The sequence below is a fragment of the Strigops habroptila genome, chromosome Z (genome assembly GCF_004027225.2).
Source record: "Strigops habroptila isolate Jane chromosome Z, bStrHab1.2.pri, whole genome shotgun sequence".
Taxonomy (NCBI): domain Eukaryota; kingdom Metazoa; phylum Chordata; class Aves; order Psittaciformes; family Psittacidae; genus Strigops; species Strigops habroptila.
The window spans coordinates 98,592,775-98,618,473 of NC_044302.2; the positions used below are offsets into that span (position 1 = coordinate 98,592,775).

The following is a 25,699-nucleotide window of genomic DNA, read 5'->3' on the forward strand; positions in this document are numbered from 1 at the left end:
CTGGTCACGCTTCTTTTCATGCAGCCCAGGATACGGTTGGCTTTCTGGGCTCAAGCGCACACTGAAGCCGGCTCATGTTAAGCTTCTCATCAACAAACACCCCCAAGTCCTTCTCCATAGGGCACTAGGTTTAAAAATAAATGTAGCTGCAAAGCTTCCACCCAAACCATCCAGAGAACACAGCCCTGCCTCAGCCTACTACACAGGACATAATAATTAACAACATTCCAGCCCTATTTTACAATACCCATGGTCTAGAGTAGCGTCCTAAAAATGGCACTTGCCCTTACTGAGCAGTTGAATGCTTCAGTTGGACGTTAGGGGCACAAATGGCATCTTCCGCAGTAGAAACCAGTTTGAAATGTGTTATTCAGAATGAACGTGGAACCTCTTTCCCTACTTCAATAGTTCAACTCCCTGTGCAACTGGGATGCAGAACGCGCTGATATGCCACAGGCCATTAGCAGGAAAAAATAAAATTCATGAGCAGCATGGCTTTATTGGAAACAGATCATGCTGAAAACTGATTCGTAACAGGTACAAAAAATTCAGCAGATAAGGAAAGAATCAAAACTGGAGGCAATATTGAAAACAACATGTCAACTGAAGACTGCTGTGAAAGATCATACAAAAAAAAAAATAAAAATAAATCAAGGCAATGACAAATCGTAATGCAGTGTTACAGGCGGGAGTACAGGGTAGACAAGAGTTACAATACATCCTGCTTCAATATTTCCTATTCATGTACTTCGTTCAGATACTGGAACAGTAACAGAAGGCAAAAAGCACCAGACATCCAACCAAAGAAATAAAACAGGAACACAAAATTATGTAAAAGTGAAAGCTGGCCATTACAGAAGGAATAATCTCAAATACGGTTACTCAGCAGAAACACAACACTTGGAAAAGCTGCTATGTCAGCCTACACAAACAATACTACTATTCCAGCTCTATGAACACAACTTTGTTTTCCTGATCTGTAACCTCTTCCACATACAGCACTGCTGAGGTTATCCTGGGAGGCGCACGGGGAGACACACAGCGAAGAAGCAGATTTGCAGAGGAGTAAAACAGAGGAAGGTGTTCTCATTGAATTATAAAAGCCATGATTAGGAGACTGTGTAAAGTGGGAAAAAGTGGCACTGAGCCATAAACACATAGTTTCAATCAGGTGGGAATATTGTGCATCTATGAACAGCTTTTATCTTCCTAAAAGCCAAGCCTCCGCTGTGGCAAGTGGGAGTGTGGTGTTCCCAAACAGCATATAGCAGTTACAGCAGTGCCAGAAGCCATGAGCAAGAGATCCTACAAAATATTCCTGCACTGGATAAAGTAATTCCTATTTTGTCTCCTTACAGCTGCCATAGGAAGCGTGCACTTCCTTTGGTCATCTGGTATGGGGCAGCAACTTCAGAAAGGGACACCGAGGACCTCATAATCTAAATTTGAGTTTAAAGGCGCTTTTTTTTTTTACTATCACCTCTTAAATTTATCAAGCCAGAAATTCAACTATAGCTCAATGGTGCATAGTTTGGAATTGGCCCAATTCTGACAATGCAGCGCAGAGGTGGCATAAAGCAGAGTTTGCATAGATAGTCTATCCCCTCCCCAGCCCAAAGAACAGTACGAGAAGAAGCCACAGCTTAGGATTTTGATGCATTTATGAAAAACATGAAATCAGGAGGAAGAAAGGAGAAACAAGGAAATCCCATTTACAGAGGCTTCCCCTATATCCCCAAGTTAAGGGGGAAGCCAGGAACAAGAGACATATAACCCAAGGCATGGCTATTTCACAGAGCTTCATTGTCTGAAATTAAATCTATTACAGGTCCCAGTGAAAATACTAAAAATTCACTAAGACATATACTTCTGCACCTAAGTCCAGGTCACGGTGGTTGTTACAGAGTGGTAAGTGCCTTTTCATATATTAAAAAGTTTGTTTTTACATTATTGCTGCGTTTTACAACAAAACTGAAAAACATTTGTGAAATCCACCCAGCAACAAATCATCAGTTTCCCCAGAACAAGCCAAAAGCGTAAAAGCATAATCAGAAGGTACCTTTTCTATACCAGCTATTCAATGAGCAACAGAAAAACTAAAAAGGAAAAAAGATCTATCACTTATGTTCCTAATGTAGATGAATTTACTCCATTCCCCAGAAGGCAAATCCTTTCAATAAATATCAAGACTAACTTGCGAGGTGCTGAAGTTCCAGAGAGAGAGAGCGAGCAGCAGCAGCTCTGTGCAATGCATCCCGCAGTCCAGCGTGCTGCCCCTTGCCTCAATCCAGCGAGATGATGTCAGGAGCGCTGGTTATCACTCCTGTCTCGCTCCTGCTGGAGGAGCTAACGTGCGTGCTGCTCTCGTGGTGACTGGTCGATGTGATGATGCTGCCAGGCGTGCTGCTTGTTAAGGTTGAGGAGAGACTATCCAAAAACATAGGAGGACAGTACTGCTTGAAACAAACAATGAAGAATGAGGAGACTAACTGCACAAGGGAAATGTATGCTCTAAAGATACATCTTCCCTACAACAGGCACAAAATGCATTACTTGTTGACACATGCACAGCAAGAACCAGAGTTCCGCAAAATCAGCAAGTGAGCAAGCAGAGACGGTGGCCATGAGCCCTTCTCCCTCTTCCTCCCCTTTTTGGTTTTCCCTTACTAGCTGGTTAGCTTGAGCACTTACTAGCATGTTAAAAAACATTACCACATCCACAAGAAAAAACACTATTGTTTGGTAAGTGTTCACTGCCCACAGCTACCGGGCACAACCACCTGTGCCTGCTCCTTTCATTATGAAAGGCAGCAGCGTGCTTTTCGCTACTTCAGTGGAGGTCAGAGTAATTTCCTTCCCTTCAGGGCAGCAGCCGCATTTTCACAGTCCATGCTGTGACGATATGTTCAGGTCTCTAAACATTTTAGTTGTGATAAATGAGCCCTGATCAAGTCTGATTCAGAAAAATGACTAAGTTGGTTTAACCTCCCTGAGGTGGAAAACAAGGAAAACAAGCCTCCTGAAAGCAGAGCTGAACATTCTGAGCGCTCAGAAACATAACAAGGCTGCCAGATGTCAAAGAGGAGGGCAGCGTAAGGCACCCCCTGCGTGCACACACACACGTTGTTTGTCACACCTCACTTTCTCTTACCCTGTGGGTTCCAACCGTGGGCTTATGTATGGAACTGAGCCTGAACTGTTTGAATTGTCCAAAGTGGACACTTCATGGCAGTGTATCTGCTTCCAGCCTCCCACATGTTACTCCCACTTTTGGCAGTTCAGATCTCAAGGTGAGGCACAGAGCATTGCAAGATGCAGTTAAGTGGAGAGAAAAGGAGGAAGTTCAGCCTTTGTTTATAAGGCACCAAAAAGTCAACTCTACAGGGAAGTCCTACTGCTGTTGTCTTCTAGGGACAGAGACAAGCAGAGGGTCTGCTTCAGATCCAAAGCCAATGAATCGGGTTTAAGTGTCACATAGAGGGATTGTTGGAAAAGTGCTCGGTCATGTGCCCATCAAATTAATGAAGGTATTTTCTTTAAAACTTCATCTCCTACTATTATCAAAACCAACAATTGGTGAAGCATATCTGTAGGCTCCTTCTGGCCTACAGATGCACAGTAGGAACTAAGAGTATGTGATGGGTGTATTCAAATTAGTTTCCACTTTAGAAGGGCGAACTATCAATAAAGAGTTTTGATGTCTGGATTTATCATACTACAGCTAAACAAAATCCTCCTATGATGTGTCCTCATTACCACCTCTTGGATTGTCCAGGGCTGTGGTTAGGTCTAGACAAGTGGTCTCAAACATGGTATGGACAGTGACTGTACCCTGAGAGTTACTTGAGCAGTATGCCCCAGAAACCAGAAATTAAACCCCAAGCAGTTCAGAAACATACCTGAGAATCTACTGGGATAAGCGAAAGAAAATCCAAACCTAGAAAGAAGAGAAGGATAATAAATGGATGAGTCTTTTATTCATACACCACAAATTTAAGGAACTTTCTATTTTTTGTGGTTGCAGAACAGATTTTGTTACAGAGTTTCTATATGGACTATACCACTGTGACATCACTCTCAACGACTACTTCAGGCAGCAGCAAAACGAGTTATCTAGTACAAAGTGGCTCTTTTTAAGAATGAGAATGACATAATGATGTATTATTCACTGGATATTGCAGGGTGGTTCAATGTGGTTGCTTAGATGGAGGTTGCCATTTGGAGCTGTTGGTTCATAATGCAAGTTTCACTGCATATTGTACCTGACTTGGCCAAACTGGGACATGAAGAGTGTCATCACATTAAGGATGCTGGAATGAAGTAAAGTCACAACATGCACAAGTCCAAAAACAAGCAGCAGGTCTCTTCCTCCACCCATGGGCAGCCAATAAGGAAACATTTCTAATATCATCCCCGTTTTGTGTCTAGACAAATAAAAGGAATGAAGAAGAGGAAACTACAAGTAGTTCAAGGTATATCCTCTAAGAGCAGTGACAACTACCGTCCACCTTATACACCATTAGCGTGTAAGCATTTAGGGCAAGATGTTTAAAATTACAAAACCAATGAGAAATTACAGCCTTTTTTTTTGTTTTATTTCTAAATATTGGCCTTGTGTTTGCTATGTCAACAGAAAGACATGGGAAACTTACTCCCTCCCTCTCCCTTCACCTCCCAATCTGTTCAGGCCAGTGGCATCTCTCCTCCTCTTCTCCATTAGAGAAAGAAATCATAAAGGAGGTTTAAGCTCAGCTACTTTTACAGAATAGGCAGCTTCTTTTGTTCTTGCACATTCTAGAGCTTCAATTGATAGAGATGGGCAACAGTTCTAGACTCCCATTCTCTCAGCTTACTCTGCAATTTAGGAAGACAACCAAATTCTTAACAAGGGAGAAGTGGAGGGAGGGAGCAGTAAGGGAACCAAAATGGACAGAGAAACAAGGGGAATGATATCCATCCCATTGCCAAACTGGTGCTGAAAGAAGAGGAAAAAACCCAGAGATGTTGCAAGGGAGAAATGGAGACAGGCAATGGAAGGAGGAGAGGAAAGTACAGGAGGCCAACGTGACACCTGTCACCACAAGTCACCATTTCCTGGGCTCTGGGTTCATACAGCCGGCAAAGAGAACCCCCAGAGTCCCTTATATACAGTGTTCTTTTCAAGGAGCCAGGATAGAAAACAATCAGTATCCCCACCTTTTGTCTGATATTTAGCAGCAGTGTTGAAGAATACATCATAGGCATTTAGGGTATGTCTAGATAAAGAAAGTCAATAGAGGTCAGCTTACATATTGTAGCTCACCTTAACCTTTTTCATACAGTCTAGACAGAGCACCATTAGAATCAGTTAACAGAACTATCTCTATGTCTAGAATTGGGATGAGTCAGTGCCATCACACGTCTGTAACTTAAATAAGCACCTACTCTCCCTTTCATCTACAGCACGTAATAACAGGATGTTTACTCAAAGTCTAACTGAATACAGCAAGAGTGTTTCTGGCTGCTGTTCCACAGCGCCAATTTGTACCCCAGAAGTAATGTTTTTCACATCAATGTTACCAAGTGCAATCTGAAACTGGAAAAAACAGCCTCTACTGGACTGTCTTACACATCACATCACCACAATACTGCATACTGTCTTGTTCCATTAAAGAAGAAAACCAATAAATATTAATCAATTCTCCAATTCCCACCCACCCCACTCAAAACTCAAATTAAACATTATAAATAGCCACCACCTACCTGGCAGATCTGATGAAATATTGGAAATTGGTGGATGATGGAATGGTACTGGATAGTCTGTTAATGAAGGAGGAATAGCAGCAGCATCGACCGTTGTCACGCTGGGCACTCTGACCGTAGATGGCTGGTACATGAGCACCCTGTTTTAAACAGCATGGGAAATTACAAACAACCTGGCCGTTAGTTACAGAGGAGAAAGCACACACTCTTACTCACAAGATCACTCTGTGATAACACAGCTATAGTGTGGCTACTCACTACACAGTATTCCACTCTAATTTCCTCTTTCATAACAGTCTTCATAATAACATGACCGTATCTTGGCTCTCAACAGCAGCTGTGACATAAGAGCAAGGTGGCATTAAAACAAAGTACAGTGCTGGAGTCATGTATAGCAGTCTACCATTCGGACACAGAACTGGGTATCTGTATCTGAGGAGCACCCTTGGAGGGATGTGCAGGTAGCCAGAGCCAGGAGAAGAGTCCTTGTTTCAATTTTTCCCCATGAGTATTCCTTTGTGCTATCCCATCCCGCCAAGGGCATGACTGAGCGTTACTCAGCCCCTGGAGCACAGATGGGAGCTAAACACCAAACCCACCTTTACTCAGAGCCTAAGCCCAAGCCAAATTCAGCTCTCCAGGAGCATGCAACCAGCTAAAACCCTTCTGCACCCCCACCTTCAGCCCGATTACATTGCAGCACTGTTAAAGTTGACACAACAGGCATTCAGCCATATACATAAAGTATTTCATAAGCTCCAAGTCAGGTGGAAACACCCAGAGTCCCACTCCTGGCTGCTCCACTCCAGCCATGAGTGTTACCCACTCACCTCCTCCTCCCCAGACTGCTGCACTGGTACATTTATGCTGCTTCTGATTTGAGAAGCTTGGATTTCAGACCCTCCCTTCTCAAGCGCCTCTTACACTTCAGCCTACGTTGCTTCTGCCTACAGGAAGGCATCCCACAGTTTTGCCAAAACCAGCATTCAGGCAACACTGTTCACAGGAGATAAGCTATTCCCCAAAAGCCTGGCTTTGACTTGGATTTGAAGAATGAAAACATGCCATTTCCATACCCACACAGCAAGGAAAATACATAGGTCACAGAGAGACAAGAAAACTCAGTCCTCCTACAATTATGGTTGCAGGTAGCCATCTCAAACACAGGAGCATGGAAGGAAGTCTTGGTGCCTTCTGAAACTTCATTAAGAGATGTATTTGTAGCTATTTTGTTCTTACAAAAGTAAGAAAGTCTTTTGCAGAAGGACTACTCCACAATCCTCACAAAAAGCAACAGCATGTCAGTATCACTGCTGAAAGTTGTTGATGACGACCAGCTATTTGCTCACCAAAGACCACACATTCCTGCAGACTAGAAACACAGCACACCTGCTCATTACTTCAAGAGCTCGCAAAACAGAAGGGGTTTGGGTTTTATTACTATTATTTTAGTACAAGACATAAGCCACTATGCTGAGAGACACAGACAAACACCTCATGCAGGCAGCGACACTAACTACTAAGCCGTGACTAGCATCGCCTCATGGAGCAGCAACTGCTGGTGAGCCTAACCAGTGCCCCTCTCTCTCTGCAGGTCTCCTGCACCCAAAAGGCCAAGAGCAAGAACGTTGGAAGCCACAAACTAACTGCAGCCAAGTTGCACGGACTGGGACAAGACAGAAGGCAGCACAACAGTAAAGAAGCTGGTTAAACCTGACACTGAAGTTTGGCACAACTACAGAGATGGATCAGTTGACAGGGGACTTGAAGTCGTCGGTTGTGCTAACTGAGGTGCAGGATTGACTGATAACCACAGCCAACAGTGTCCACAACATACCAGAGTTTTACAGAGAGATGGAGGAAAAACTCGTCTCAATTCAAAACAGCAAAGCGCCTCCCTTCCAAGACCAACAGGATGGATGATACACGCAATGCAGCCTTGTTTCCTGGGCACCACAGCAGATTGAAGGGTGTAACAGACAGCGAAAGAAAAGCTTTTAAGATGACACTAACTTAGCAAGAATGCACAAAGCTCCTCCACTTGGCATAATCTGCTTTCTCAGGAGAATCTCTCTTTTCTATGGAGAAATATCCCTGCAAACACAGCAACAGTCAGCGCAAGTCTTTTGAGAGATGTAAAACTATTTAATAGTGTTTCACCTGTACAAAGGTACTGTATCAATACAGCCTTCTACAAGGAGAGGCCTAGAAATTCTCCTCTGGAAGTGTGGAGCTGGATCCCAAAGAGAGATTACAAGTCCGCCTGTCTACACATCAGTTTATCTGAGACATTACAGAATAACAACTAACTTTAAAATTGACAAACCCTTTGGTTGGGCTTCCTTGTGTTTCAGACATAAAAATGCACTTCCTTTTGGCAGGAGGATCCTCCTCTTCGTCAGAAGAGCTTTCTATTGTCAAGTCAATAACATCAACTTTCTTCTTGTTTGCCTCACTGGCCACTGTCACAGAACACGGTTTGCTAACAACGCTGGAACCTAAATGAGAAAATAAAGTATCACTGTTGTTTTAAGGGCTGTTGACATCAGCAGTTTCTATCTGCAACAGACCAGGAACTCAAATCCTGTTTTAGCTCATCTTCCTGCCCGCTACAGAGAATGTTATGGCCCAGGAACTGTTTTATTAGTATTCTGTATCATGCTGAGATTATTAAAGCACAAACTGTAGTCTTCCTTTATCAGTATAAGGACCTTAAATAAGAGGACCTTCCATTCCCTTAACAGCTATTATGAAGAGCAAAGACCCAAAATGCACATTTTTAGAGAAGCAACCCTTTCTTTTTGGTTTCAATGGCGAGAAGTTTAGAAGTATTAAGCCCTCCACAAAACAAAACACCAACATCCACACAAATTATCCAGAATGCAATTAAGTCTCCAGGACTTTTGTTAGTACGTACAGTCACCAGATGTACGTACTTTCTATTTTGGTGCACTGTGGACTTGAGACTTTCACAGCCTCTTTCTTTGGCCTCATGGGGCACCAGGTGCCATCTTCCTGGAATTTAATCTCATCGACATCTGAACATTCATTAAGGATTTCCATGAAGAGCCTGAAAAATAAAAGGTGAATGGTTTCATTTTTGACTCCAGGTGAGTTTTTTATTGTAAGTGAAAAGTAGACACACTTGAAAAGCTAATTATGATCACACCTTCAACCCACTGCATGTACTTTCTCCCTAGTTAATCTTACCTGAAAGCCTGTAATTACAGCTGTCACAGACAAAGCCTAAAAGAGCAACCTGACCTACCCATATTCCACTCCAACATTACTGCAATTCACAGAATTCATACAAAAACAGAAATCGTCATCCTGTGAATCAAGTTTGACACTTGTTTATGAGTTTAAATTAAAACTTAAAGTTATTAGCTTCAGAGTAATGGTTATGTAAAAGGGAGACCAATCCTTAGATGTCACATTTGGGTTTCTCCAGAAGAAATGCACTGAGGTTCAGGAGTTTGATGATGCAGTCTGAAGATAAACTTCTGTAGTTCGTTACATGGGAATAGACACATAGTTTAATGATCACTCCCAGTCTAATGTATTTTGATGAAAAAATGGTATGAGATGGCTAAACCTCACAAAAGTCACAGAAGTAGCTATCAAGTACAGAAGGAAAAAAAATTAAGTAACTGTGCAATCTGCAAACCCAATCTCTTACCCATCCAAGATCAAGCTCTCATAGGCTGCCTTTTTATCACAGACAGGGCAGATCCAGGTGGGCTTCTTCTCATTCATTTGAAGATAAAGAGCAGCATCAAAACATTGCAGGTGAGTGCAAGTAACAGCCCGGCATGGGATTGTCAGTCTCATTTTTCCCAGCTGCAGAAGAGGCATGTAAAGAGTGTCAGAACACATGGCAGTGAAGCAGGTTTGGATGGCTAATGCAGTCAGAGGCATAGAATAATTTGAGTTGGAAGGGACCTTCATAAGCCACCTAGTCCAACACCCCTGCAAAAAGCAGGGACACCTTCCACTGCAGCAGGTTGCTCCAAGCCCCTGTGTCCAACCTGGCCTTGAACACTGCCAGGGATGGGGCAGCCACAGCTTCTCTGGGCACCCTGTGCCAGCGCCTCAGCACCCTCAAAGGGAAGAATTTTTTCTTCACATCCAGCCTGAATCTTCCCTCTTCTACTTTAAAACCACTGCCCCTCATCCTGTTACAACAGGCCCTGCTAAAAGGTCTCTCCCCATCTTTCTTATGGGCCCTTTATATAGGCAGTCAGTGAAGCAACTGTCTCTTCTCTCTACAGAAGCACTCAGTGCTAAGGATGCTGCAGGCAAATACACCCTTTACTGTTCTTAAAGAAATAAAGCCATCCTCAAAGTCTTCACTGAACTGAGAACAGTCAGAAACATTTCTAATGGATCTCTAATAACCAATGACCTTCCAATAACCAATGTGAATAAAAACTGAATCCTGGAAATAAAAGGACCTACCGAAGTTCCCACTTCTGCCATTTTTTAGCCAAGTATTTCAAGAGGGTTTTTGAGCTTCAGTTACACTAAAATGACATAATACCCATTTTAACATTTAGCTTAACAGACCAGTCACAAACATAAGACCAGTTATTACCTGGGAAGAGAAACCCCAATACAGCATTTCCTGTTACACAGCGATCAATTATTTTGTTTCTTACAGAAGCTGGCAGTATAAGCAATACCACCAAGATGAGGATATCAGAAGTTTTATTTATCACCAAATCCTTTAATTATTCTGTCACCCTGTCCAATTAGTCTCAACACCTCAATATGTGAAATTACTCCTTCTAAAGGGCTCATTACACAGGAGAAGCAACTTGATTCTGACTGCATTACACCGGAGGCATTCACAGTTGTTTGAGCGCTGATACAATCAGGTGCTTGTAGATGCACTCTTCTCCCCACTGTTTTATATTAATGCATCAGTATTAAACAAAGTGGGGCTGCTTTTAGAAAGATGAAAATACAGATCTGCATATGGTAACTTCCAGCCATACTTACAGGACACATCAGAGACACACGCAGACTGGTGGTGGCAATCTCACTATCAGGATCCGCAGTCAGTTTTTCTTTAACTATTAAAGAAGTTACAACACAGACATCATTATTTAAAATGCTAATCTTGATTTGCCAGTACTTGTACTTTATTTCCAGCTATCTAAAAAAATTAAGCATCTGGGAAACTAGTTCATAACAATATCAAACTACCAATATTACTACTTGTAAACAACTGGCAAACACTATTCATTGCAAGATTGTTTGATGTGCAGCAGATGCATTAACTGCTACAGTGGTTAGTAGAGCAAACTCAGCCCAGCATGCAAAAAGATGAATAAAACAACCATCAGTGAGTGAGGGACAGCCAGCATAACATGCACATGAAGAGAGTGCCTGCACCTCACAGCTCTTCCCAGGAAGGGCTGCTCATGGAATTCCCATAATAACATTTTGGACAGGATCTTTAGATGTGTTCCCAACCAGCACAGGGATCCTCACTGAAAACGTGCACAGTGCCCCAGCGATAGCAAAGGGAACTTTGATACTCTGGGCACAGACTTCTTTCGGAATGCTGCAAATCCCCTATGGATTAACAGTTAAAGAGTCACCAACCACGCTCAGGAAGTACAGACAGGCAAATCAATATGACTTACTTAGTGCTCTGGAATGATCAGGGTTCCTGATGCCTTTCATTTTTAATCTCTGCAAAAGCATCGCTGAAGTGAGCTGACGGACGAGATACACGGACATGGAGTAATTCTACAAAGAGAGTGATGAAAGATTAAATATTGGTTTCATACAGTACTTTCACCATGACAACAGATCACTGTTTACACTGGTAGCATACAGTAAAAACAAAATCTTGCACATTTTGGGCTTCATGGTTACGAAAGCCCTAAGGGACGACTTCACTACTGTGAAAGAGTCCAATACTCTGCCAGAACTCTCCTGCCAATCCAGTCTGGGCTCTTTTCTTGGGAAGATGATTTAGAGCGGAGCACGCCTGCCCATGCATGCAGCCTTTGAGAACTTCTCACACCTGCCTCCTAAATCCTTCCCTTTTCTCAGTGTCAATCTGTTACAGGGAACTCAAAGACAAAAGATGAATGGTCTTTCAGGTACAAACACACCACCTTCGAATGGCACACAGCTGCACCAACTTCTTTGCACCTGTTCTTTAGCTTGCTCTGCACTGTTAAGTCAAGCCTCATTACTCTATACCCACTCCTCCTAGGCTGGCCACATTCCCCAGCATTCACTCCTCTTCCCTAATTCACACCACTTTCCAGCTTCTTTTGTTCAGTCTCCCTTCAAGGTCACTAGAGAAAACTCTGCAAGCCCCACTGCTGCAGAATAATAATGGTTTCATCAGTATAACACACAAAACCTGTGATCTCTTATTATCACCCCCTGCCAGCCACCTTCTTATGGCTCCTATACTGTCTGGGTACTGCACAAGAACACCTACCACCCTACTCCTCCTTTACCACCCACAGGAAAACAAGCTCTTACCTAGATGAGCCGATAAAGTAACCTAAATGCATGGGAAACCACTAAGAAAAATCTGTATTTTTCCCCCCCCCTTAAAGAATGACCATACGCTGCACTGTTTGTTGCCCACAGAAAGAACTCTATCGGCTCAAGGCTGACCACCTCTGTGGGGTTAATGCCTCCATTGCTCAGAAGCCCTCCACTATCAGACAACAACACGTCCACGAGCGTGCTCCAAACTGTTCCTGGGGATTTAATTTATGAGGATGAATCATGACAACTGCCTTGTGAGTTGTAATACTTAGAGCAGAGCACCAACAACCCAAAGAACTCACTCTACCTCTCAGGGCAAGGGAAGATGTAGGGACAACCTCCAATTCATCTCCTTTCATGACAGTATGTTTTGACAGACACAGGAGAGAAAGAAAGCAGGGATCAGCAGGACAGGTGAAGACCACACACAACGCTGCTGTCATTTCCAGATCCTTGTACTTTATGACTGGAAAACAATGGCAGAGATCTTTACCTCCACCTCTGCTTGAGAAATAAAACCTTTGCTGTCAGCACTGCCCTTCACTTGTTTTCTGAACATTAGCCCTCTCTCCAGTTTCTTTTTTAAATTGTATTTAGCGTATAAAAGCTTATACTGGAGCCTCACTTTGAAATGTGGGGTGTCTCCAGTGCACAGGCTTTGATTTTGAAGGAAAAAGTAAGTAGTAAGCTGCTTTGATAACTGAATGCAGAAGGATTTACACAACTAGTCACAGATAGAGCAGTAAGTGGTTCTTGACTTACCAAAGCTGAAATGACTGCTGCAATTGCTATGTAAACCTAGGAAGAATTCAGAAATTCCTCACACTCTCCCTTCCGGGGATTTCTAAACAGCCACACAGGCGTTTTGAAGGCTAATCCCTTTTCAATTACAACTAATGACTGCAGGCACTAGAAAGCAACAGGTATGTTTCAGTCACCATCCCCTTGATCTCCTGCCACCTCAAGTCTAGCATGCTTCCCCGCACTGCAGCTTTCCATGTAGGTTACAACTGAATTATGAAGGGGCTTCAATTTTCATTCTCCCCCCCCCCCCCCCCAGCTTTGCACCCTTCCCCACACTGAGTCACTTCTCGCTCAGATCACCCAAACTTCCAAAATACTCTCCATTGGAAAGAACACACATGATGTATGGTCATTCTTTAAGGAACATGCTGCTCAAACATCCTGCTTTACAAACACACACCTGCACAAGCAGGGTCTAACCAAGCATGTCTGAGATCCATCAAGCCCAAAACAGCTTGGCACCTCCCCAGGAAACCCTTCTCAGCAACCCGCCTGGAAATTCCACCCTTTTTTTGGTATATTTGCAAGTTCAATTTTAAATTGACCCATAGAGAAACCATTTTCATGTGAAAAAAGGGAAAAAAACAACAAAACAAAACTGTTCAAATCCATTGAACAGTTCTTCCTATGAAATAAAAATTGCTTCAGTGAAACTACTTAGTATTACTTGTTTAGAAAATACAAAACCCTCAAAAACAAATGCATGTTTCTACCTTCATGGCCTTGGCACATCTGGTCAGTTTAAAAAGCCTTCTTTGGCTTTTTGATGGATAGATATTGAGAAACCTGCCTTAGAGTATAGAATCACAGACTGATTTGCATTGGAAGGGACCTTAAAGCTCATCCAGTTCCAACCCCTTAGACCAAGTCATTCAAAGCCATTTTTCACACTGTCAGGCTATAAGGAGGAAAGTAGGTTTTCCTTTTGTTACTTTGTCACATCTGAACTGTTTTGTACTATTTATGCCACAAAAAGCTTCAGGTAGTTTTGACACACATTTCAGGCAACTTGTAACAGCTGGCTTTCTAATGTGTATTCCATAAGGAGGTCGTTGCCACGTGTATGTGAATCATATATGTGACTGTAAACTACCATACTTCTAGAGCAAATCTTTCCTGGCACTTATAGTAAGTTCAGCTACCTAATACTAAGCACTTGGTTGGCTGGTGTACACCTGGCCAACAATGTCAAGTATTCTTTCTCCCCTGTTGCCTGATGAGGTTATTTAGGCAACTTCTCACATCCTACAGATCACACGGTTTACCTTTCCAATTTCAGAAGCCCAGGAAATGGAAATCTGGTTTGGCACGGCTGACGACAGCCTAACTAGAGATGTTATGTTCAAGGGACGCCCAGGTCGCTTCTGTTCAATCCCATTTTTTGGCGGTGGAGCATATCCCTGTGGGAAGAAAAGGACAGACAATAAAAGTTACCAAGTTTCCCCACTGTACTCTGAAACCTGATGAAACAGGCTTGTTAGTTTTAAACACATCTATGGGAAGCAGGTAAACCTAGAGGCTCTCTAGGCTGGAAACGAAATTCAACACTTACTCTGAGAAATACCAGCCTTTGAAGTCTTAATACCACAAGTCAACCACAATTTTAAAGCATTGTTTTGTTTTAAAGTGGTTTTACAGAAGTGCTAAAAAGGTGGAAGAGAATGCAATTTAAGGCCAGGTAAGTTCACTGGAAGAGTAAAAGGTAATGTTAATGATTTCTGTCCTTTTTTCTCTCACCCCACTGAAAGAGGAGAACATCACAAGGACACAGCTTTAGTGACAAATATAGCAAGTAATGAGGAGTTAATTCAGTGTTTCACAGCTAGAGAACACTTCAATGATTTCACTTAAGAAACAAAGTCTTCTTCCAAGAGCTCCGCATCTCCTCAGTGTGTGCTTTGCTTGGCGCCAACCACACCTAGCCCCAGTAGTGATAGGTTGTACTCTGCCAAGGCGCCTGAAGAAGGGCTGTACACAGAATATCAGCTCTAAGAGCTAATGGGCTTTTCTGTTGTCTGCAGGAACCAAATAAACCAGATATTGTTTGTTCAGCTTTGATGATGAATTTCAGAACCTGGATGACTTCTCCGTAGTTTTATTTCCTATATGATGTTTGCAAATCAAATCAGAGAGTAGAATCATAGAATGCCAGGTTGCAGGGGACCCTGAAGAATCAGGAGCCAGCTGGTTCCCTTTTGCTCCTAGGCAAGCGCACACTCTCCAGCATATCACGGGCAGGAAGTACTCGTGCTCTGTGAAGGAGCACACAGCTTATTCATCTCACCCTGCATCTGTCACAATGAAAGCAAGCCAGTCTGCAGCAGGAACTCTGGGAGTCTGTTCTGAGCTTGCACAGCCAGCCTGCAGTCCACTCAAAAAACCCATCCTGCACCAGAAGGATGCCACCAAAAGATTGTAGCCCTTTGTCTCTGACAGAACTGACTGCCAGATCTCATTTAGTTCAAGACAAATACTCCATACAAGAAACCTCGAGAAGGAATGTGCTGGAAAAAACACACACATGTATTTCTTCTACCCAGAGAAACACACACAGCCTGGTGCTTGGAAGAAAAGAGTTACTCTGAAAGATCCTCAGTCTGAAAATAAACAGAAATAAGCAGCCTCTGCACTCCCTCACCAAGTACACCACAGGATGATCATTGCCTTTAATCCAAGGAGGATGACAATGGTCACAATTTGTGAGGTTTCCAAAGCAGCTCTCTTACTAACCCACGTTCCACCCGACAACCAACCCGACAGCCTGGCTGTGCCTCCCCATTGCCCTTTACTAATTCCAGGCAGGACTTTTGCTTGCAGTGATGGCACAGGGACATGGAGCTTCTACATGCAGGCCTGCCAGGCCAGAGCAGCAAACAGCAGTTGCTGAAGGACCCTCTCTGACATGGTTCTCACCCCAGAAAAGTGAGCCAGGAGTTATGAGGAACTTTATCATGTGTGCTTTACTGCAGAGCACAGAGGCAGCAGATGTATGGGGACTACTGACAATTTCACATTTAAAAGAATGACTGATTTGCCATTTCTTTAATCAGACATAACAGCTGCAGCCATTTATAGACTATATATCCCAAATGGTTTGCTGTAGAAGGCCTTTCTCTACTATGGTGACTTTATAATGAGCTCAAGTAGACAAACACACCATCCCTGCAATACTTCGGAGATTATTTCCACACACACCATACCAGCCACAATAAACCTGCTGGTCTCCGGCCTCAAATGAAGCTGTCTTGTTTTCAAGAGAGCAAGGATGCAAGTTCTCTTACATTTCTTTTTTTTTTTTTTCTTTTTTAGAGACAGATTTTGCTGCACACATGCTTCATTTCAGTCAAGCTTTTGATGTGGTCTTCCACAGAGCAATGACCTTGCGATCAGACTCAATCCTGTGCTCCTAAAACACTTTGAAACCGTCCCTTCCTACCCTTCCAGGACTTGAGTAAAGAGCACTTCACCTGCCTATCGCAACCCGCACCATCTAATCAGACTGCCAATTCTAGTGGCTAGCAAGTGGCAACATTATCTGGGTCTTTAAGCCTCCCATGCTTCTTGTAGGAACCATTAGTCAAAGCAGGTGGAATCTGCTATAACCAGTAAAATCGATCACCAGGAAGCACAACTGCTTTTCTATTTGGCCATCTCCAACCTGCCTTGGCATATTTGGTTCTTTCCTTTGAAAGACATGCGCAGTGGTCTGTGGAGGTCACCTGAGAAGAAACGCAATTTACCTTTTTGAACTTGCCTACAAAAGAAGTCAGGAGAACCACCTGTTGTAGCGCATTATGTGTAAAATCCTTGTTATTTGCCAAGACACCAGCAGGCAAGGCTCTGCATTTACTCCTTTTAAGTCAGAACCAACACTGTAAAAGGAGGAAGCAGACAGTTGTAGGAATACAAGAAAACACCATGCTAACATGGGTTGGCACGACCTCAAGCAGGGCTGGTAGCATTTCACCGAAGTTTCTGGTAAGGACTGCAGCCAATGAGATGACAAAGAATAATATGCAGACACCTGCAGTGGCATGAAATGCTATACCAGGGAACAGTACTTACTCAAGTAAGTACAGAACAGTTACTGTTAAAACAGAACAGTACTTACTTAAGAATTGTGTAAGTTGGCAATTGAGGCTGGCAGCACTGATTAATCACCTAACACTAACACTACTGAGCTGGACAATAGTGGTCTTTGAGGCAAAGAAGTTACCTTACATTTCCTGCAACAGAAAGGAACTATGGGAGGGATGCAGACATTGACCAAACCTACATAAAAATGTTTGCAGGAGCACTCAGACTAAGACTACATTTGTCACTCAGCTCACAGTGAAGGAGAGGAAAGGAAGTTGCTAAGACAATAGTCATTTATTCACTTTCTCACCTGAAGTTTCTTTTGGATAAAGAATAATCTTATGATGTGCAAGAACTTACAGGATTTGTATCAAAAGCAAAGCAATAATCCAAGATTACAAACTATTTTTGCTATGACTGACATATGTTATGCATAGAGGGTGCAAACTTTATTAGCAAGGCTGAGAATCAGCAGACACTGATGTCCACAAGATAACATCAGACCCAATTCTTTTTGGTGGGTAGCTTAAAGAAAGGAAAACAATCTGCAGAAAGGAGTAAATCTTCAACTTTATCACAGAGAACATAACTGTCACTTGCAGGAAATACTGACCAGAAAACTTTCAGAAGAAATCCTTTTATACACTGAAGACAGATGGAAGAATAGTGATGCAATTGCTAAAGAAGTGGGGGGGGAGAGAAGCTACAGAGTCTCATTTAAGCTGAGTAGAGGCAAAAAAGCAGTCATGGTTGCATATGTCACAGTACAGGACAACACATCTGACACCAAGAAGGTGACAAACATTCTGAAAAAGCGTTTGCCACACCTCCTCTCTTTACACAGCATTTTTCAAAACCCAATGTTGAAAATAAGCCTCTGTACTACTACTTTTCCCATTTTCTATCGCTTCCAGAATGGGTTGTGTAAGTTTCTCTGTTCTATTGTAGAGATAGCCGTTTCAGAGATCTTTCAAGAAAACTGAGTGTTTTTCCCTTTTTCTATATATTCAAGCCTTGAGGTGACCCTGCCCACATATTTCCTTTTACAACATCAGATGCCAGTGAAGTGTAGGACTGCCAACACTGTTCTGTTCCAGTATCATCAAATGCTAGGAACCATCAGACGTGTCTGTTCTTCATCCCCACAACGAATTCTGCTCTAACCAGGCAGATGCAGAGCAGCATAGAAACATGTACACAAGAGGGTGATACCATTCCCTCATAACAAGAAGGAACTCAAACCAATCATCAACGGCTACTACCAGTCAAGACTTGAGGAGGATTCCCCATGCAGACACTGGTTTCTTTTTGACAAATTTTGTTGTGTTAACTGCAACAGATGATGTTTGCTGTAGGTGGCTAAAACACAATTAATCCATGTAGCGGCTGTAGCATGATTAATAATAGCAATGTCTATCTCACACAGCATATGCCTAACATTAGTAACTTGAGAAATTTGTGTGATAATAAACAGCTTGACTGTTTCAGCAAAATACATACACCACAGGTCACAAAGCAGCCACAAATACGTACAAACCAGCTTACCGGCAATGGAAACAGCTTCCCATTTACTTTAATACACAAACTATTAGGATAGTTATCTTCTTGAGGGCAGCTTGTCTCTGCTAGGCACAACCTACATCCCCAAAAAGAGAAATCATCATTTTCAAGTGTTACCACATCGATACATCCACATGAACATCTAGACTTCTGTTACATTAGCCAATTATAATTAAGAGAGCACTATGAAAAAAATACCTTAGCTGAACTTGGACCGTGTAATCTCTCCTGCCCCCTGGCAAGAAGTCCCTGTGACAAAGAGAAAGAGAAGTACCCATTTAGACAGTAAAACTTACATTCCAGTTGCATGCAAAAAGAACTGGCATACCTGCCCCAACATCACTAAACTTTGCTCTTGTTCTTCTTTTATTAAGCTGTGAACAGATCTTATAAGCAACACCTCTGTTTAGCTACTGCAATTTCAGCAGGACTTCAGGATCAGCATCCTCTGTCAAGAGTTTATAGTGACAATAAAATATGATGTTGCCAGAGAAGAAAACACCCTATGAATTCTCTTGGCTTACACCACAGGTCTTGCAACAACATGAACCGTGTGACAAAAGATAAAAGCGGTCTTCCATTCCTGCAGCCAGGAAACATGCAGGGAAAAAAAGCTTACCACCCCTCTAAATAGTCACAATATTATTTGGAACCAAGTAATCGTTATCTCTTTAGTGGCATAAGATTTATCCCCGATGCACATAAATTCTGGGCACAACAGTTCCTGAAGAAAGTGGAACAGATAATCCTCTCCAAAGTTATACTGAGTTTAATCACTGTATCTCTGAGCTTATGTGATGCATTAGTGGACCAAAAATCCACACTTTCTCCTCATATTGGAAGTTTACCTACGCCATGCCACACTCTCACTTACCTGGAAATACAGATCTCTCTGACCTGCTGAGGTGTTAAAGCAAAGATAAAAAACTTCTCTTGGAACCTCTGAATACTGTTCTGTACTAGAAAACACAAAAGACAACACAGAAGAGATTTAAGGATGGTGATTAAATTAATTAATTAAAACAGGATCTGCAATAGAGTTTTTTTTCTGGAACAAGGCATAAGTCACTTAATACAATCAAATTGTGGTTAAACTGCATGTAACTGTCAAGAGGAAAGCACTGGAACAAATCATTCACTCAATCATATTCAGGCGGCTTAATATCACATTACGCTTCAGTACTAAAGCAGCTTGGCAAGCCACATTAAAATCCCTTCTCCCAAAGGAGAAAGGTTCAAAGAAACATGCAACAAATGTAATACTGAATACCTGACAAAACATAGATGTTTGTTTTTATGTACTACAAGAAGAGAATGTGCACCAGAACTTATTAATGAACAGCTGGAAAATTACTCAATTCAGAAACAGCTAAAGCCTTTCGGGAGGAAGGGGAAGAGCACAACCCCTATTGCCAGAGAAGCCAGCTAGACTTCATGTCTGGGACTTACCCCTCAGAAACATATGGCAATGAAAAAATAAATAAATACAACTTTTGTATCAGAATCCTACTTGTCTGTCATTGATGGGAAGCAGAAATATTTTAGTACTAAGGATCCACAGGATGCAGATGTTACTTATCTACTTTGTTCTGACTTGAGAAGTTAGAAGTCTTGACCTGAAATAAAGGCAGATTGGACTTGTCCAACAGTTTAAAGTAACCAGCAAGGAGGACGAACACAAAAATAGCACAACTAAGCCAGAAACATTTGGAAGAGCCAGACTGCCCTGTACACTGTGACATTTAGAGAACAAGGTCTCTACGCCCAGAACACATACACAAAAGGAACACAAACATGAAACAGGACCCAGGTGCAGCAAACACACACCAAGTTCCTCAAACAATTCAAAACAGCAACATTGTGCACAGACACACACACCACAGACAGCATTTTATATTTTAAAATATTACTTGAGCACATGGAAAAAAGGTCATGGAAATATTCTATTATTGAATTGAGTGTGGGTTAAAACTAAACCCCACACCTCCACCTGCTCTTGTGTTCTGATGTTAGTGTAAAAGAACAGCTACACTCATCCCTTTTAAAGAGTCGCAGTGAAGCAGACCACACTCCTAGCTCTCTGATCTACCTATTTGGTTTCTGAATCTTTAATTCAGAGACACACTATAACATGGTGATACCCCCAAGGAAGTCTTCTCCTCTCAGAAAAGGAAATTATCCTTTTCAGATCATTCCAAAGTTAGGAAAACAGCTGTTAGGGAGATTTCTAACCACCTCTACAGATCATCAACCAGGAAACAAAAGATAACTGCACGGCAGAAATACAACGTGGGGCACATGCTGCATTATATGGAACAGAGTGACTACGTGGCCGGCAACCAGTCTGGTTAATTATGAGCCAGCAGTTGTCCCACAACAGAGCATAATTCAGGAGGCTAGTTAAGATACTCGGCTACTGCGCACAGTGAACGCAAGCAGGAGTTAGCCAGGGCACTGTGACACTGACAGATTGTCTTTGTAAAGGCTGTGGCAGCATGAGCTGTCCAACACCAAAGCAGCGATTGTACCGATACACAGGTACAATACAAACTTGAACATGGTGTCAGAACTTGCAAACAGAAGTGACAGCAGGCATTGTAAATAATGCTTGTTAGTAATGTCTGCTGCTTTAGGTACTGGGGGGCAACCAATGATCAGAGTATGCCTCACTGCGGTACAAGTCACAGCTAAAAGACTCTATCAGACAAGAAACTAAAATGTTTAAAAGAATGAAAACAGCTTACAAAATGCTGAAGTGTTTCTAAACAACATTACTAAATAGTTAGGCAACCATATAAGGTAAGAAAGGTTGACTTTGAAGACAGAAAACGTAATTCTAAAGAATTAAGTTTCAGAGTGAAGCATTTAAGGAAGCTAAACTGAGATCCCGTTTATTCGGAAGACAAAGGTCCACTCTACATTTTAACATACAGTACAGCAACGACCTGTAGACTGAGAAACCTTCACTAATATGAGCACAGCACTAAACTTTGCTGCACTATTTCAGTGCCAGATGTCAGAACCTGCAGAACTGTCACAAGTGATCTGCGCGTAGTGTGCGTGCAGTATCTGCAGATAAGCCTACACTAACAAACCACTGAACTTGTTCCCCTTATGTTGTTGCAATTTGTTAATTACTGATAATTACTGAAATCCTTTTCCTGTTGGCCCTGACAGGGGTGTTCCTTGCTTGTACCAGTCAGAGACGTAAGGTCCAAATCTTTCAGCCAAAAGTGGAGGTTCAGGCTAAATATTAGGAAGCATTTATTTACTGAGAGGGTGGTCAAACACTGGAACAGGCTTCCTAGAGAGATAGTCAATGCTGCAAGCCTGTCAGTGTTTAAGAGGCATTTGAACAGTGCCCTTAACTATTACTCTTTAACATTTGCTCAGCCGGTTAGATGATCATTGTAGGTACCATCTAACTAAACTATTCTCCTCTATTACTTAATATTCAAAAGACAAAGATCTTTAACCATCTAATATTTACAAAAGAGCACGCTACTTTCTGAAGCATGGCTTGGCACTTTTAGGGACAAGTGGTGAAGAGAAGGCAAGGGTAAAGATGAGAAGAGAGTTTCCACTCATCCGCAGCTGCAAAAGCCACTTAAGTCTGGAGTTAGTGCCATCGCAAGCAACACCTATTTCATGAATTAAGCAACATGCAGAGCTAATGAACACTTACCTAGACTTGTAGGTTTTATGAGCACATCGAGTACATCATAAAAAGGTAGGCTCTTCAGCTGGACATCAGGATGAACAGGTGGAATCGGAGGGGATGGCTGCTGCATCTCGAAGTGGGGCTTAGTGTCTTGGAGGAGCACGGAACTGACAGGCGAGGAAGGAGACTGAGGTGTGACTGAAGTAGAAGGGAGCGGGTGAATGCCAGCAGCAGCTAGGTCAGGCTCGACAGGAGAGGAACTGCTGTCCAGATTGAAAACGGCGGGTTTTATAGCCGATAAATCCGAAAGACCTTCAATCGTCCTTGGGTACCTACGTCTGTAGAGTTCTCTGATTTTTATCTGAACTGCTGGGCTGCAGCCGCTCTTCAGTAAGTGCAGTGCTCTCATCAGGAGGTCATGTTTCCGCCCACTTTTATTACGTCCAGCAAACCCCAACAATACTTGTAGTTCAGAAACACGAAAACTTGATACCATATTCTATAAAAAGAAGAGAAATAAGCACAAGTGAACAAACAGTACCCTGATCAGGACATTTTGAGGACCACGGTAAAGCACCTGAGCTTCCATCATTCTAGTTTCACACGTGTTATCTCAGGTACTATCCTATACCGTCTCCCAGCACAAGAGTATAGTTACTTTAAAACAAAGAATCGAAGTTTCCAGGGTGAAAGTTGAGTTTGGTTATATTAAATTATATTTGGTTATATTTCAAAGACTTCTAATTGTTTCCACACTCAAACAAGAGCAACAACAAAATCTTAATGCAACCCAGGCAGTGCTACTTCAAATTCACAGGCAAAAATATAAGCTCTAACACAAAATATCTCACTTCATGAAACAAACAAACAAAAACCAGATTCATCAGTATTATCACCACTCTTCCAACACATTTTAAGAAGTAAGAAAGTGTTTAAGTTCTGCATAGTTTATTCTTTATTTTGGGCAGTCTGTTGAATGCCTGCTTGAACGGAGACAGGCACATCAGGTCTCACTCCTGAAAGGATGGCACAGCAAGGTAGACAGTTTTTAAGAGGTTCATATCACACTAAAAAACTGTTTAACCAACATATTTGATTCTTCCAGAAAGTCACAGTAAGCTTCTTGTCCTTTTCATACCACATTCTGGTGTTGTGGAACACAAAGACCTCTTCAAAATAAAACAATACTATTTACTTGATTATCAGACTTTGTTGTGGAAGACTGAGGATTGATCTAAGAAGTTGATAAACAGAAATATTCTCATTTAAAAACAAAATAAATTAAAAAGCAGACTTTGAGAAGGAGGTGATCTTCTCCTATTACTACAAACAAGTAATTTGGCATAGGCACATCATCTCACATTTTAGTGAGCAAGCTCTCTTCAGAGCTATCAAAAAAGTCCAGAATTCTTCTAAGCCATCTACCTTCCTATTGCTGTTTGACATTTCCACTGTAACCAGGAGATGACGTTTTAAAGATTAAAGAACATCCAACTTTAATCTGTACTGCTGTACTGTACCAGCTCCACATTCAAGGACTGGCAGATTAAGACCTTAACAGAGAAGGTAGGCATTAGTAGACATCTGGCATTATAAAAGATACTTTCAAAAACAGCTTGAAAGTGCATTGTTAACTTTTAAATAGCAGTCCAATACAAAATATTTAAAGCTTTGGGCATTGATTTCAGAAGGAATACAACTAACAGTGCAATGTTTGGAGTTTACCTTCCCTAATCCTTACTATACAGTTGCAACATTTACACCCATGTATTCTAACATAAATGGGATGTCAGCTGAAGTTGTAACAACCATGCAGTCAGACACGAAAGAGTCTGAACTCCGCTGTGCCCCTTGCTGCTTGCTCCCTATTCTCTCCTTAATGTTGAGAGAATTGATTTTACAGAAAGATCAGGGAATTGAGACAGATGAAAACTGAACTTCAAATCACATAATCATTGACGTTGGAAAAGACCTATAAGATCATCAAGTCCAACCGTTGCCCAGCACTACCAAGGACTCCACTAAGCCATGTCATTAAGGGCTTCATCTACAAGGTTTTAAATACCACCAGGGATGATACACTCCTCCGCTGTCCTAGACAGCCTCTTCCAGGGCTTGACAACCCTTTCAGGGAGGGATTTCTCCTAATATCTGGTCTACACCTCGCCTGGTGCAGCTCAAGGCCGTTACATCTTGTCCTATCACTTGTTACTGGGCAGAAAAGACCAACCCCCACATCACTACAACCTCCTGTCAGGCAGTTGTAGAGAGCAGTAAGGTCCCCCCTGAGCCTTCTCTTCTCCAGACTAAACCCCCCCAGGTCCCTCAGCCGTTCCTCATCACACTTGTGCTCCAGGCCCTGCACCAGCTCCATTGCCCTTCTCTGGCCCCGCTCCAGCACCTCAATGTCTCTCTTGCAGTGAGGGCCCCAGAACTGACACAGGATTCGAGGTGCAGCCTCACCAGTGCCCAGTGCAGGGGGACAATCACTGCCCTGGCCCTGCTGCCACACTGGTGCTGAGCCAGGCCAGGATGCTGGTGGCCTTCTTGGCTGCCTGGACACAAGCTGCTCATGTTCAGCGCTGTCTATCAGCACCCCCAGGTTCTTTTCCACTGAGCAGCTTTCCAGCCACTCTTCCCCAAGCCTGGAGCACTGCACGGGGTTGTTGTGGCCCAAGTGCAAGACCCAGCACTCTCCTTGTTGAATCTCATGCAATCACTCTCAGGCCATCTATCCAGCTGATCCCTCTTGTGCCATTACTAGACAGCAGGAACAAGCAGCCTTTTCAAGGGCCACACTATTCATGCAGATCAAAACCACCATCTAAAATACTACGGCAGTACTCTCAAGAGGCACACCCTTTCCTTATTGCTGATGGGATGAGGTTTATCCTATTTCAACATTTCTAAACAGCCGGTCTGGGAACAGTGATGCTTCTATCGAGTAGCTACCAGGAAGGTAACCCAGCAGCCTGGTATTCCCCCAACACCCCATGTATAAATGCACCACGGATGCAATTATCAGTGAAAGCAGCATCTCATGAGGTACTAAGTGGCTTACCTCAAGAAGATATCAACAGCACATGACACCTTCATTTCCTCCCAGCAGCTTCTCTCAACAGCACAATAGAAGAAAAGGAGATGGGGACAGAACTCCATCCAGTTTGCAAGCTGCTGGAGAAGGTTAGTTTCCACCTGGCAATCCCCTGCCAATTTTCCTTAGTCTCACAGTCAAACAGCATGAGAAAATGAAGTGTTCCAGTATTCATAAAAAATAGCATGAAGTACTATAACAGCTTTATAGTCATGCCACATAAGAGAAATTGTGTTAGA

General features: G+C 42.5%; 1 protein-coding gene across 8 annotated transcripts in view; it reads right to left on the reverse strand.

Moving 5' to 3' along the window:
* Positions 1-474: 474 nt before the first annotated feature.
* PIAS2 (protein inhibitor of activated STAT 2) overlaps positions 475-25,699 on the reverse strand; it is a 33,904-nt gene continuing 8,679 nt past the window's right edge. For 2 of the 8 annotated variants that reach the window (XM_030511693.1, XM_030511695.1), the window contains exons 2-14: positions 22,391-22,865; positions 19,580-19,664; positions 18,904-18,954; positions 18,691-18,781; positions 14,334-14,468; positions 11,394-11,499; positions 10,744-10,817; positions 9,422-9,582; positions 8,679-8,812; positions 8,069-8,240; positions 5,743-5,882; positions 3,900-3,937; positions 475-2,456 (exon numbers count right to left, since the gene is read on the reverse strand). In XM_030511693.1, coding sequence (XP_030367553.1) covers positions 2,283-2,456; positions 3,900-3,937; positions 5,743-5,882; positions 8,069-8,240; positions 8,679-8,812; positions 9,422-9,582; positions 10,744-10,817; positions 11,394-11,499; positions 14,334-14,468; positions 18,691-18,781; positions 18,904-18,954; positions 19,580-19,664; positions 22,391-22,865 — 1,836 coding nt within the window. In that variant the 3' untranslated portion in view covers positions 475-2,282. Of the gene's footprint in view, positions 2,457-3,899; positions 3,938-5,196; positions 5,256-5,742; positions 8,241-8,678; positions 8,813-9,421; positions 9,583-10,743; positions 10,818-11,393; positions 11,500-14,333; positions 14,469-18,690; positions 18,782-18,903; positions 18,955-19,579; positions 19,665-22,390; positions 22,866-25,699 lie in introns of all 8 variants that reach the window. The other 6 variants (XR_003995021.1, XR_003995020.1, XM_030511696.1 and 3 more) reach the window with 6 other exon arrangements.